The following is a 15505-nucleotide window of genomic DNA, read 5'->3' as shown; positions in this document are numbered from 1 at the left end:
GCTATATTTGCAAAACCTACAGTTACTTGCTTCCTGTGGGGACAGTAGCATTGTGATAATGTTGCTAGACTAGTGATGCAAAAGCCTAGACAAATACTCTGGAGACATGAGTTCACATCTCACCATAGCAGCTGGGGGAATTTAAGTTTAATTAATTAAATAAATCTGGAATTAAAATACTAATCGCATTAATTAAGATTGTTGTAAAAAAAAAAGAAATTGTTTCCTTAATGCCCTTTAAGGAAGGAAATCTGCCCTCCTGGCCTATATGTACTCCAGATTGACTGTTAACTGCCCTCTGAAATGGCCTAGCAAGCCATTCTGTTGTAGGTGGCTCACCACCACCAGCTCAAGGGGCAATTAGGGATGGGCAATTAATGCAGGCCTAGCCAGTGATGCCCACATCCCAAGACTGAATATAAAATGTCACCTGCTTGATGCAAGTGTGGGCTTTTATTGACTGATCTCACCTGCTGTAGCCTGGAAAGGTCCTGAGGCAAAGCTATTGAGGGCTGTAGTGACTATCCCTGCCAGAGGCAATGCAATTGACACTGTACTGCGAGTGTGGACTACAGATCTTGTTGTAAGAGACTGCATGGGTTCCTGGACTGCCCATCTCAAACACCCACCACAACAGCAGCAGGTGGAGTGGCACACAGGATGGTAGGTGGGTGTGCCCTGTACCATTCCTAACCCCCAAAATCAGGAGCAAAAACTGTCTCCAAGATCCATTAAGGAAATGCTGATCGGGGTTTTCTTTTTAAAATTCAGTTGCCTAACAGCTGAACGTTTAATTTCCTGAACTCCTTGAAGTCAGTGTTATGCTGAACTTGTTCCTGTGAGCTACATGGCACTTTTATGAACAGTTAAGTAGCACATTAAGGTTTCCATATTCATACCTGGACACTACAAGACTCCCTCTCTCAATCACCTAAATGAATGGGGGCTATTGGGCTGCAGTACCACTGTGTGGCAGTAGGTTGCGCTCCTGAGTGCAGTAACCGTCTACAGTTCAACAGCACCATCAATAGGAACACAGTGGTACTGAATCCATTTGTATTTCCCTCTCTCCCTCCTCATTCTCATTTTCTCTGTCCTTTCTCATTCCCTTGCTCTCTCCCCTCCCTTCTCATCCTGTCTTTCTCTCTTTGAGGGGTAATGATCTGAGTATGCACTAGTATCAAGGAAAAGTTTTCCATTACAAACGGGTAGTCAGAAACTGAGATTGTGATTTTAACTCAAGTCCTCAATTACCAAGAGTTAAAATTGCTCCCGAGTCTCTATCTCAATCCCCTCTATTTCTCTGCCTCTCTTTTTTCTATCAATATCTCAGTCTCACTCTCTGTCACTTTTCATCTCGCCATTTCTCCAAGTTTTTCTGTCTCTATCTCTGTATATTTTGCTTCATCTCTCCCAGTCTCTCTTTCTCTATCTCTCTACCACTCTCTCTCCATCTCTTTCTCTCTCCATCTTTTTACAATCTGCTTATGGTAATTTTCTGGGTTTTTTTCAGCATGGGATTGATTGACAAGGTCACATTTGTTGCCCATTCCTCATTACCCTCAGACAGTGATGGTGGGTCATCTCCTGTCTTGGTGCTGTTGATTCGCTCAGAATAGGGTTAAGGGATTTCAGGAGTTAGTTGCCGTGACGGTAAAGGATTGAACTACCTTACATCCCAGTCAGGTAGGCGTGTGACTTGGAGGGGAATTTGGAAATGATGGCGCTCCCGTGATCGTGCTGGTCTTGTTGGTGATAGGAGTCATTGGGAATGGAGGTTGTGTCGATGCAACTTTGGGGAGCTACTGCAATGCAACATGTCGATTGTACAAACTGCAGTGACCGAGTGCTGGCAGAGACTTGACTCCCAATCTCAAGACAAGAGCTGAACGCCAGAGGAGAGGTGAGAGTAACCACTCTCGATATTAAGGCAGCAACTTGATTAAAGAGCCCTCACAAAACTGAGGAGGGAGAGAGGGAAGTGAGGAGGGAAATACAAATGGATTCAGTACCACTGATTGGATAACTCTCCCAAAGAGCCGACACAGGCACAACGGGCTGAATGGTCTCCTTCTGTGCTGTATCATTCAATGGTCTATAATCACATTATAAAGCCTCTGCGAAGAACATGCTACAGTGTATGTGTTTGGTGAGCTGGATCTGAGACGTGCAGCACAGCTGAATGGATGATGCACTACATAACTGGGGTATGTATGGGTAATTTCATCTATTACGTGTCGGCCCATTCCAGCTACCTGTCTATGTCCTTTCGAATTCTATCAGTATCACAGGAGGGCAGTAAGCAACAGTGAGATCCCCAATAAATGCTCCAACTAATTCTGTTGGGGAATTGAGGGCAAAATCCGAGAAGGGGCAACAACTGACAAAGAACCTTGAGGAAATACAATGGTCTATGCTTGGCCATGTGAGCCGCATGGAAGATGGCAGGATCCCCAAGGACGCATTGTACAGCGAGCTCGTCGCCGGTATCAGATCCACCGGCCGTCCATGTCTCCGCTTTAAAGACGTCTGCAAACGCGACACAATGTCCTGTGATATTGACCACAAGTCGTGGGAGTCAGTTGCCAGTGACTGCCAGAGCTGGCGGGCAGCCATAAAGGCGGGACGAAAGAGTGGCGAGTCGAAGAGACTTAGCAGTTGGCAGGAAAAAAAGACAGAAGCGCAAGGGGAGAGCCAACTGTGTAACAGCTCCGACAAACAAATTTTTCTGCAGCACCTGTGGAAGAGTCTGTCACTCTAGAATTGGCCTTTATAGCCACTCCAGGCGCTGCTGCACAAACCACTGACCACCTCCAGGCGCTTACCCATTGTCCCTCGAGATAAGGAGGCCAAAGAAAGAAGATGTTGAACCTATCTGAAGATTTGGCCTGCACAGATGGTATACGTGCAGTAGCACAGGGATAGAGATTTGTCTGTTAGATTAGTGCCAGTTATGTGTCATTGAAGAACTGAAATAAGACAATTCCTTCCCCACAGCAAGTATTGAGCAGCTGCCTCTCATTCATGAGCATGTAGAATTTATAAGCCTTCAGAATCCAAAAGAACTTCTTTAAACAGAAGAACATAAGAGATAAGAGCAGGAAGAGGCCATTCAGCCCCTCATGCCTGCTCCACCATTCAATAAGATTGTGCCTGATCTTTGACCTCAACTCCACTTTCTCGCACTCCCCCGACCCCCCCCCCCAATGCCCCTTGATTCCCTTAGTCACCAAAAATCTATCAATCTCTGTCTTGAATATACCCAACGACTGAGCATCCACAGCCAGCAGAACAGAGAATTCTAAAGGTTCACAACCCTCTGAGTGAAAAAAACTTTTCCACATCTCAATCCTAAATGGCCGAAACCTTATCCTCAGACTTAGAACCATAGAAAAATTACGGCACAGAAGGAGGCCATTCAGCCTGTTGTGTCCATGCCAGCTGAAAAAACTAGCCGCCCAATCTAATCCCACCTTCCAGCACCTGGTCCATAGCTTTGCAGGTTACAGCACTTCAGGTGAATACCTTTTAAAAGAATTGAGAGTTTCTGCCTCCACCACCGATCCTGGCAGTGAATTCCAGACACCCCCCACCCTCTGGATGAAAAAGCTTTTCCTCATGTACCCTCTAATCCTTCCACCAAACACCTTAAATCTGTGCCCCCTGGTAATTGACCTCTCCACTCGAAAACAGGCCCTTCCTGTCTACTCTATCTAGGCCCCTCATAATTTTGGACATCTCAATTAAGTCACCCCTCAGCTTCCTCTGTTCTAAGGAAAACAACTCTAGCCTATCCAATCTTTCCTCATAGCTGCAACTTTCAAGCCCTGGCAACATTCCTGTAAATCTCCTCTGTACTCTCTCCAGAGCAATTATACCCTTCCTGTAATGTGGCCAGAACTGGCCTATCCTATACAGTTCCAGCATTACATCCCTGCTTTTGTATTCTACACCTTGGCCAAAAATGGTGCCTTCTTCACCACTCTACCTGTCCTGCTACCTTCAGGGACGTGTGGACATGCACTCCAAGGTCTCTCACTTCTTCTACCCCTCTCAATATCCCCACGTTTATTGTGTATTCCCTTGCCTTATTTGCCCTCCCCAAATGCATTACCTCACACTTTTCTGGATTGAATTCCATTTGCCACTTTTCCGCCCACTCAACCAAACCATTGATATCATTCTGGAGTCTACAGCTATCCTCTTCACTATCAACTACACGGACAATTTTTGTGTCATCAGCAACATGCCTCCCACATTTAAGTCAAGCCAAGCTTCAAACTTCAAAGCCAAGCTATCTTATCTATGCCATCCAATTTCTGAAGCAGGTTGCATCACATTAATTTGAGAGGCATGTGGGCAAACCACAGTGACACTACACCTTCGCACCAATGTGCAGCACGCAACTTACCAAGGCTTCTTCGGCAGCACGTCCTAAACCTGTGACCTCTACCACCTAGAAGGGCAAGGGCAGCAGATGCATGGGAACACCACCACCTGCAAGTTCCCCTCAGAATCACACAACATTCTGACTTGGAACTCAGATTGTTGTTCTTTCATTGTTGCTGGGTCAATATCCTGAAACTTGCTCCCTAACAGAACTGTGGAGCACCTTCAACACACGGACTGCAGCGGTTCAAGGTGGCGGCTCACCACCACCTTCTCAAGGGCAATAACTGCTGACCTTGCCATATCCCAAGAATAAATTACAAAAAAAAACACAAATAAATTGAAGTAAGTCAGGTTGTGGTCAGTTATTCCTTTAATGGTCTCATCAGATGATCAATAGTACTAAGAGAGGGAGCACAGTATATTCAGATAAACCTTTCCTTCAAAGACAATGGGTCGTTTTCTAATGCAGCAACTTTGAATACTGTGCTGGGTCTCTGAATATCTTTCAACAACAACAAATACTACTTAGATTTATATAGCACATTTAATGTAATAAAACGTCCCAAGGTGCTTCACAGGAATGTTATCAAACAAAATTTGACACCGAGCCACATAAGAAACACTAGGACAGATGATCAAAAGCTTGGCCAAAGAGGTAGGTTTTAAGGAGCAGCTTAAAGGAGGTGAGAGAGGTAGAGAGCCAGAGAGGTTTAGGGAGGGCGTTCCAGAGTTTAGGGCCCAGGCAGCTGAAGGCATGGTCGCCAAGGGTGAAGCGAATAAAAATCAGGGATGAACAGGAGGTTCAGAATTAGAGGAGTGCAGAGATCTCAGAAGGTTGTGGGGCTGGAGGAGATTACAGAGATAGGGAGGGTGAGGCCAAGCAGGGATTTGAAAACAAGGATGAGAATTTTAAAATTGAGGTATCGCTTGACTGAGAGCCAGTGTAGGTCAGGGAGCATGGGGGCTGATAGGGAAACAGGACTTGGTGTGTGTTAGGACATGGAGAGTATTGGATGACCTCAAGTTTATGGAGGGTGGAAGATGGGAAGCCGGCCAAGAAACGCAGGCACAATTTTAATTTTTCATCCCCTCAGGTTGGGAGGTTGCACACCGGTGCTTTGCCAGGTAACTGGCCAGGACAAAACCCTTACCACACAGTGGGCATCGAAATGGCCTCTCGCCACTGTGGTGATACTGGTGCAGCTTCAGACTGAAGGCCTGTGTGAATCCCTTCCCGCAGGCTGAGCATTTGAAGGGTCGCTCGGCTGAGTGAATGCGCTGGTGGATTCGCAGTGTGGTGGAGTAGGCTAACGCCTTTCCACACACGGGACACACGCAGGGCCGCCTCTCACCGTGGACCCGCCGGTGCTGAGCCAGGTTCCTGGATGCGCGGAAGCGTTTGCCACAGGCTGCGCACTCAAACGCTTTCTCGGCGCGGTGTATCTGCCGGTGCTCTGTCAGCTTGTTCGAGGCGCAGAAGCGCTTGCCACAGGCCGTGCACTCGAACGGCTTCTCCCCGGTGTGAATCCGCTCGTGCTTTGCCAGGTAGCCGGCGGCGTGGAACGCCTTCTTGCACACGCCGCACTCGAACGGTTTCTCGCGGCTGTGAAGGCGCCCGTGCTTTGCCAGGTAACTGGCCGTCCAGAACCGCTTCCGACACACGCTGCACTCGAACCGTCTCTCTCGGGTGTGCGAAACCTGGTGCCGCACCGCTTCCCCAGACGTGCAAAACCCCTTCCCGCACACGGAGCAGCGGAACGGCTGGTCACCGGTGTGGCCCCACGTGTGCTTGGCCAGCTCGCCAGAGGTGCAAAACCGCTTCTTGCACACGGTGCATGTGAAGGCCTTCTCCCCGCTGTGGATCCGCTGATGTCTGGTCAGGTTACTGCAACTGTAAAAACTCTTCCGGCAGACTGGGCACTCAAACGGCCTCTCTCCGGTGTGAACCCGCAGGTGCCTCTCCAAACCGGAGGGTGACCTGAAGCCTTTGCCACACTCAGGGCAGTAATAGTGATGCCAGTCCTGGGGAGCAGGCGGGGACTGTGAGTCACTCATTAAATCACCCATCTCTTTCTGTGCTTCCATGATCATCAAAGTAATCCCTGCAGCAGGCTCTACTGGAAGGAAAAGAAAGTACAAACTTTAATTTCACAGGTTCGATGGTAGATATTTTCTTTGAATTGTTGCTTCTATTCCGTTGCGATAGCTGCCTCTGACAGGATGTCGTTTGCCCATTAATTCCCTCACACAATTTCCTTGTCACATTTCCAAGATCCAGTAGTGACTTAGTTATATTACTGGACTAACAATCCAGAGAATTTGAGCTCAAATCCCCGCACAAATGTTTGAGAATATGAATCTCGTATCATGAAAAGCTGTCGGATTATTATAAAAACCCAACAGGTTCAGTAATGTCCTCCAGGGAAGAAACCCGCCACCCTTTCCCGTTCTGGGCGTATATGTAAATACAGACCCACATCAACGTGGTTAACCCTTAACTGTCCCTCTGAACTGGTCTTGGAAGGTTGTCTTGCGACATCCTTTGGGCCCCGAGGCACAAAATGTCTGTCTTGCCAGTGATGGTCACATCCCAAGATGTGGATTTAAACCAGATAGGCCAGTTTGTGTAGTGTCACAACTGATACAATGAGGGTTATTTGTCTCATCCCAGGAACATTAGCCTGGATGGTCCCTATTCTTTCCAAAATCCACAAGCCAATGAGGGAGAAGTGGCCAGCTTTATGGCAGGTCTACTGGCAAATCAATGACTGAGTAGGAAGTCAGTTCTACAGCCTTCCTCCTAGCTGGAAACAGAGAGTGAAAAGGACAGAGACAAAAGGATTTAGGATTTTCAGGAAATAGGCTGATCATTCCTTTGGTTTGACACAAAGACCTACATTTCTATAGTGCCTTTCATGACCTCAAGATATCACAAACTTTACAACCAATGACACAAAAGCAAAATACTGCAGATGCTGGAAATATGAAATAAAAAAGAATGTTTTGCAGGAAATGTGATGTAGGAATCACAGCACCCAATTTGAACACAGCAAGATCCCACAAATAGCAATGTGACAATGGCCAGATATCAGTTATTTCGGTTGAAAGACAAATATTAGCCGAGGACACAGGGGAGAATTCTCCTGTTCTTTGAAATAATGCCATGGAATCTTTTACATCCATTTGAGAGGGCAGGCAGGGCCTTGGTTTAACGCCTCATCTGAACACCAGCACCTCTGACAGAGCAGCACTCCCTCAGTAGTCAGCCGAGACTTTTGTGCTCAAGTCTCTGGAGTGGGTCTTGAACCCACAGTCTTCTGACTTACATGCGAGAGCACTACCAACTGAGCCTTGGCTAGTATAAGGATAGTCTCAACTGAGTCCCTAGTGGGCACCAAAACCAGTGCAAATTAATACCAAGTTGGCACGCTCACTGAGATGCTACAGAATAGCTGGTTTGTGAAGTCAAAAGGTCTCACACCAGCCATTGTTTATCCAACTCTAAAGTTAAGTAAAATTGTAGGGCAACATACAAGAACCTTTATTCTTCAGTTAAACCGTGCTGTATCTGTCCTGGGAGTGTTTGATGGGACAGTGTAGAGGGAGCTTTACTCTGTATCTAACTCCCGTTTTTTTTTCCCCATTTTTTTTTCTTTTTCTTTTTATTTAATAAGGTAGCCTTTATACCCCAGGCCCCTTTTATATATTTGATGTCGAGGGGGCCTTTATTCCTCAGGTCCCCTTTATATACATGCTTACACTTTTAAAATAACTTTATTAAAAACAGATAATTAAACCAAAAACTCAAATTAAAATGACATTCTCAGCGTCGACAATACACTCCAGTCCCTGCGGTGCCCACCGGTCGCGGAAGGCCTCAAGCGTACCGGCGGACACCGCATGCTCCTTCTCCAGGGACACCCGGGTGCAAACGTAAACGCGGAAGAGGGGCAGGCAATCAGGGAGGACAGACCCCCCGACGGCCAGCAGCCTGGACCTGTGAATTGCCACCTTGGCCAGGCCCAGGAGCAGACCGACGAGGAGATCCTCCTCCCGGCCCACGCCCCACCGCACCGGGTGCCCAAAGATCAGGAGCGTGGGAATGAAGTGCAGCCAGAACTTGAGGAGCAGCCCCTTCAAATACTCAAAGAGGGGCTGCAACCTTGCACACTCCGTATATATGTGAAACACAGACTCGTCCAGGCTGCAGAAAGTACAGGCGGCCTGGGAGTCCGTGAACCTACTTGAAAGTCTATTGCATGGGACTGCTCTGTGCAGCACCCTCCAGCAACTGGCTGCCCTCCTCAATCGGGAGACTCAGGATCGCGGCAGAGACCCAGTGTTTCCTCCTGCCCCAGAAGAAATCAACAAGTTTCTTCTGGATCTCGGTGGCAAATGCAGGGGGCGGGGCCAAAGTGACCAACCGGTACCACAGCATGGAGGCCACCAGTTGGTTTATGACCAACGCTCGGCCCCTGTAGGAAAGCACTCGGAGCAGTCCTGTCCAGCGCCCCAGCCGAGCGGTGACTTTCGCCTCCAACTCCTGCCAGTTTGCCGGCCAGGCTTCCTCAGCGGGGCTAAGGTGGACTCCCAGATAGAGGAGGTGCGTGGTGCTCCACGCAAAAGGTGTCAACTCCCCCGGCAGGGAGTCCACCTGCCACTGACCCACCAGGAGACGGGAACATTTCTCCCAATTGATCCTCGCGGAGGACGCGGCAGAAAAGGTCTGCTGGCAGTCGCGCATCCTCCGCAAGTCAACGGGATCTGTGATTGCAAGAAACACGTCGTTGGCGTAAGCTGAGAGGACGACCCGCATGGCCGGCTCGCGCAGAGCCAATCCCGTCAACCTCCTGCGAAGCAGGCACAGGAATGGCTCCACGCAGATGGTGTACAATTGGCCGGACATGGGGCATCCCTGACGCACTCCTCTCCCAAAGCGAAGGGGCGCCGTCAAGGACCCGTTAACCTTGACTAGACACTCTGCGGCGGCATATGAAAGTCGGACCCGGGCCACGAAATGCGGCCCGAGTCCGAAAACGCGCAGAGTCCCGAAAAGGTATTCGTGATCCACCCTGTCGAACGCCTTCTCCTGATCAAGGGGAGAGAAAGGCGACCGACTGACCAGTCCTCCGGGAAAGATGGATCAGGTCCCAGACCAGGTGGATGTTGTCCTGGATGGACCGGCCCGGGACCGTGTAGGACTGGTCGGGGTGGATCATGTGGGCCAGCACGGAGCCCAGGCGGGTAGACATAGCCCTGGCAAAGATCTTATAATCCGTGCTGAGGAGGGAGACCGGACGCCAGTTTTTAAGCAGGCGGAGATAACCCCTCTTTAGCAGGACGAGGATCGCACTGCGCCACGAGAGGGGCATCTCCCCGGTCGCCAGGCTTTCCCCCAGGACCCACGCGCAATCGTCCCCCAGGACATCCCAGAACGCCCTGAGGAACTGCACGGTCAACCCATCAAGCCCCGGGGATTTGCCCCTCGAGAGCTGGTGGAGGGCGACGGTCAGCTCCGCCAAAGTGAGCGGAGCCTCCAATCCTTCAGCGCCCTCCGAGCTGACCTGCGGCAGGTCCTCCCACAAAACTCTGCGCACATCCTCGCTGGACAATTCCGGAGAGAACAATGCACTGTAATAAGTACGGACCAGGAGGCCCATTCCCTCCGGATCCGTGATGGAGGATCCGTCGTTGGCCAGCAGCTCGATGAGCTGCTTACGGACCTCCCGCCATTTTTCCAGCGAGTAGAAGAAGGGTGAGGCGCGGTCCAAATCTTCCAGGATCTGGATCCACGACCTCAGGTACGCGCCTCGGGACCCTATGAGCTGCAGGTCCCTCAGCGCGCCCTTCTTCTCTTTGTACGCCTGCCACAGAGCCGGGTCCACGACAGCATGACCAAGGCGGGACTCCAAGTCAAGCACCTGCCTCTCTAGGCACCCGATCTCGGCTTCCCGCCTCTTGGTCGACCCCTTCCCGTACTCCTGACAGAAGAAACAGACTTGAGTCTTGCCCACATCCCACCACAGCCTCAAGGAGGGGAAGCCCCCCTGCTTTCTTCTCCAGTCGGCCCAGAATCGACGGAACGAGTCCCGGAATCGCTCATCCTCCAGCAGCCGGTTGTTAAAGAGCCAGTACGCGGACCCCGCCTGTGTTCTGAGCGGAGTGAACTCCGCCCACGCCAGACGGTGGTCCGAGCACGGCACCAGCCGCATGGAGGCCGCCTAGATGCGGGAGACGTACACCTGCGAAATGTAGAGGCGGTCGATTCAGGACCCTCCTCCTCCATACCTCTATGTGAAGGTGCTGGAGTCGGGATGGAGATTCCGCCAAACGTCCACCAAGTTGAGGGAGTTGATCAGTTCCCTCAACTTCTCCATTGATGCTTGGACACGCTGGGGACCGGAGCGATCCCCCACCTCGAGGGTACAGTTAAAATCCCCCCCGAGGATGATGCACTCGCTGCTATCGATAGAGCTCAAGAGAGCGGACACTTCTTCAAAGAAGCGCGCTTGCAATGCACCGGGCCTGGGCGCGTACACATTCACAAAGTGCAGCGGCACGCTACCCAGGCGAACGGCGAGGTGGGGAAAGCGGCCCGGCACTAGCTCCTTGAACCCCAAGATCTCCAGCTGAAAAGTCGGGGCCAACAAGGTAGCCCCACTAAAAATAGGTGTGAGGTGACTCATGTAGACCCCACTCTGCCACTCCAGGAGCCAGGTGGCTTTGTCTCCCAGAACAGTGTGGGTTTCCTGCAGAAAGCTCACCGCGTATCTCCCTTCCCTGAGGACTGAGAGATTGTGAAATCTGCGGTGAGACCCCCTGCTACCGATGATGTTGAGGCTGGCTATGGTTATCTTCATGTCAAAGGTACTTAAAAACCATCACCAACACCTCACAGTGAGGAGGGAGTGGAAGTGCACCTGGCCTTCCACTCCCCCAGCAACCCATTGAGGAACGCTTTAATTCGGCGCCTCAACCAGTTTCACACCCGCGCCCTTCCCTGCTTTCTTGAGGGCGGCACAGACGGACTGGATGATCAGCGCCAGATTCGACCAACGGCCGAGGGCCAGCTGAACTTTATTGCAGCAACCCCTGTATGTCGCAAGGTGTGGGGATGAGAGGAGACTCGGTGGGAGGCAAGAGGGACTCTACTGAGTCACTGGCGATGGAATCAAGGTCGTCCTCTGTGCCCCACACCGAGTCCCCATTCTCCTCCGGGTCGTCACCACCAGCGGCCGACGCACCCACCACACACTGTAGGACGGACGTCCTGGCCGCACCAGCTGGTCCCACCTCCGTCACGATCCCACCCCCTGGATCGATGGAGGTGATGTCCTCTCTGGGTTCTACCATGGAACTGGAGCCTATGGGTGCCAGCGGTTCAGGACCCCCCTCCACCCCCCCGTCCCCAGGCCATTGAGCGGTCCAGGGGTGACGCAAGTTCCCAACTCCGGAAATCCAGCCGGAGCTGTGACTGGAGGCGGAGAGCTCCCACAGACCCAGCAGACGGGGCAGCATTTTTAATTATAACTGGGTCGGGTACATCCTGGTTGGGAGTGGATTTTGGCTGGGACGGCCGACCCAGTGGCAGAATGGGAGACTTCTCCAGGAGTGTCCCCAGGCTCCCTCACCACAAGCAGGGCTCCACTTGCTCCTTCAGGAGGGGCTACATGTGCAGGGGTCTTCCCCTTCCCATCCATCCTGAGGGGTAGGGAGCTCCTGCCCAGACCTTACAGCCTTGATGGTGGTGGTGGCAGGGGGAACCTGGGGACCCGAACCAGGAGACAGCTCCCCTCCAACAGATGGGCCCCACACCTCAGGGCCCCGAGTTACCTCCGTGGAGGGGTGCCTTCTTCTCTTTTTCCCTCTAGGGTGCGGAGGCTCAGAGACCTCCATGTAATCAGAGGCCTCTGCCTCCGCGCCCTCCTTTTGCCTGATCACTCTAGGCCTGAACCCAGCCCTGGGGCAGGCGGATTCCCCGGGAGCGGGCCCTGGGCTGAACTCAGGCTCGGGTTATGCCAGTGTCCAGGGGAAGTTCCCCTTGGTGTTTATTTCTCCTCCACGTCTTCCTTCCACCCAGACGGGCAACCACCTCCCTACCGGAGTCCATGAAAACCACAGCCTCCGGAACAAACTGAGCGGTGTCTGTTGGAGGTGTAGGGAGAATGGGAGGAGGTGCAGCAGCGCCACCCTGGGTCGCCAAGGTGGAGTTTGCGGCCGGGAGGTTGGGGCAATTCTTACGAACATGTCCCACCCCCTTCCAGACATGGCACCGCACCCCCTCCGAGGTCCAGAAGACAGGGTAGGCCGCCCCCTGGAATTCCACACTGAAGTGGCCCTCCAAGATCTCCTCCCGTGCCAGCTGCACAAATAGCTGGCGACAGAAGGAGTAGACATGTCAGAGGTAGTGCTCCCGAAGACCGAGCGAGATTGGGGTGATCCCCAACCTCACCTTCCCCAGATGGTGCAGATGGGGGAGGAGGAGCTCACTGGGAGTATACAGCAGGACGTTTGATAGCATGATCTGCTGCGCAGTGGCCCCCAGAGGGTCCACCGGCAGGAAGGTCCCCCCCCCCCACCCCCACAGTGAGCCCCTTACTCAGGGCCAGGGACACCACCTGCTTGGTCTTCAGAAAGAACACAGCCTTTTCCCATACATCTTTGAAGCTGCAACAATGGCCGAGGCGCCGACAACCTTGGCCATTGCCTTTACGCAGGCCTCAATGGACATGTTGGGGTGGGGATAGCTCCTCACCCCATGGCTGGATGTTATCAATTTAAAGGGTGACAGGGCCACATGGGCAGCTACAGAGGCTACAGCTGCATATGTAGTAGAGGGTCCCGCCACCAGTGATGAAGGGCTTGCCACGGGTCTAAGAGCTAAATCCACCCTGAATTGTAGGCTTGCAAAGCGAATAACTTGAAAGATTCACATGAGATACAGTATATAAAAAAAACAAACAGGTTAGGGGAGAGGCTGAGGGTATAGAGGAGAGGGAAAGACAGGCTGTAATGGATGACTTGCTCTCAGGAGGTGGTGTACACAGCACACTTAAAACAGCCTTTGCCAGCACACTTGGTCTTCTGGTCGGGGAAGGTGTCTTCACCTGGGTCAACTGAAGTTGCCCAGGCACTATTTATCCCCTTCCGTCTCTTTAGCCGGGCAGCTTCAGCTGACCCAGGCTGGGCAATTGGGGTGGGGAGGGAGCTTCCATGTGTGCTTGTTGCAGCAGCACAGATTCCTGCTGAATTGACAGCTCCACCCCTTGTTGTTCCGGCCACAATTTCCTCCCCCAACAGTCCAATGCAAAGCAAACTACTAGTGTTCAGCACCCACCTCCAGACAAAGCCTTGTTTCCAACAAAAAGTCTCTTCCTTCACTATAATGGTGATTGCTGTTGAAGCTTTGCTTTGCTCAGTGTAGCTCCTCTCTCCATCTCAGCAACCTCCAACTGCCACCAGCACTCTCAGCTGAGGCTCATTGCTGCAATCAGCAGTCAACCCTCTGCCGTACTTGCCCTGGAGTGTTTGATGTGGACAGTGAAGAGGAGTTGTAAACCATCTTGTGCTATACTTGTCTTGTGGGTGGCTGATGTAAAAAGTGAAATGGACTCTGCATCTGATTCCTGCTGAACTTCCTGAAAGGGATATGAGATCCCATAAATATTATCATTGCTTCCCAACAATAACATCACTCATACTGTTGAGTATGAATTCACCAAAAATACAAGAAAAATATTAGAAATTACAACTTCATTACTACACATCAACAACACCAGCTGTGCACCAAAGTTCACTCGAATTAATCTGTTGGTTATTCACAAACCAATATTCCAAATACATAGAAATTAAACAAGAAAAAGCCCATTCTGTCCACGTTGACAGGTGCCTGCCCTTTTCCCATATACCTTTATCCCATTTTCCTTCATGTATATAATCTATTAAATGTTGGCACTGTCTCTGCTTCAATCATTAACTGTAGTAATGCATTCAACAGCCTCCTAAACATGTGTAAATAAAATTTATCTTGCCTCTCTGTCTTAAATGTCTTACATTTAATCTTCTATCAATGTCCCCTTATTCTAGACCCCCTCAGTCACTGGAAATTGACTGTTTCTATCTGCTCTGTCCCATCCCGTCATAAATTTAGAAAACTTCTATCACATCACTATGCAATTAGCCCCAATTTTTCAAGAATAAAGGCAAAGTACTGCGGATGGTCTCTCCCCCCTCTGCCCTATCACAGACCTCCCCTTTTGTTCTTCTTCCCCTCTCCCTCTTTCGCTTCTAACTTTTGCCAGTTCTGATGAAAGATCAGCGACCTGAAATGTTAACTCCGTTTCTCTCGCCACGGATGCTGCCAGACTTTTTTTTTATTCGTTCATGGAATGTGGGCGTCGCTGGCTACACCAGCATTTATTGCTCATCACTAAGTGCCCTTGAGAAGGTGGTGGTGAGTTGCTGCAGCCCTTGGGGTGTAGGTACACCCACAGTGCTGTTAGGAAGGGAGTTCCAGGATTTTGACGCAGTGACAGTGAAGGAACGGCGATATAGTTCCAAGTCAGGATGGTGTGTGACTTGGAGGGGAACTTGCAGACGGTGGTGTTCTCATGCATCTGCTGCTCTTGTCCTTCTAGATGGTAGAGGTTGTGGGTGTGGAGAGAGCTGTCGAAGGAGCCTTGGTGCATTGCTGCAGTGCATCTTGTAGATGGTACACACTGCTGCCACTGTGCGTTGGTGGTGGAGGGAGTGAATGTTTGTGGATGGGGTGCCAATCAAGTGGGCTGCTTTGTCCTGGATGGTGTCAAGCTTCTTGAGTGTTGTTGGAGCTGCACCCATCCAGGCAAGTGGAGAGTATTCCATCACACTCCTGGCTTGTGCCTTGTAGATGGTGGACAGGCTTTGGGGAGTCAGGAAGTGAGTTACTCGCTGCAGAGTGTTTTCAGCACTTTCTGTTTTTATTACCTAATTTTTCAAGTCTTTCACCACATTTGTATTTCCTCATACCAGCCAGCAGGATATCTCTACCGTAATGTCAACATCTTTTAACGTGCAGCCCAAAACTGCAAAAATAACACAACATAAGAAATAGAAGCTGACGGAGGCGTTTTGA

General features: G+C 50.9%; 1 protein-coding gene across 1 annotated transcript in view; it reads right to left on the bottom strand.

Annotated features, from left to right (window-relative positions):
• Window positions 1-15505, bottom strand: part of LOC137384043 (zinc finger protein ZFP2-like) — a 29377-nt gene that overhangs the window by 12175 nt on the left and 1697 nt on the right. The window contains exon 2 of the mRNA XM_068057605.1: window positions 5544-6509. Within this exon, the coding sequence (XP_067913706.1) occupies window positions 5544-6509 (966 nt within the window). The remainder of the gene's footprint in view (window positions 1-5543; window positions 6510-15505) is intronic.

This window comes from Heterodontus francisci, chromosome 25, assembly GCF_036365525.1.
Source record: "Heterodontus francisci isolate sHetFra1 chromosome 25, sHetFra1.hap1, whole genome shotgun sequence".
Classification (NCBI taxonomy): domain Eukaryota; kingdom Metazoa; phylum Chordata; class Chondrichthyes; order Heterodontiformes; family Heterodontidae; genus Heterodontus; species Heterodontus francisci.
The sequence above is the reverse complement of the archived record's forward strand: the minus strand, read 5'-3'. Positions and strand labels throughout refer to the sequence as shown.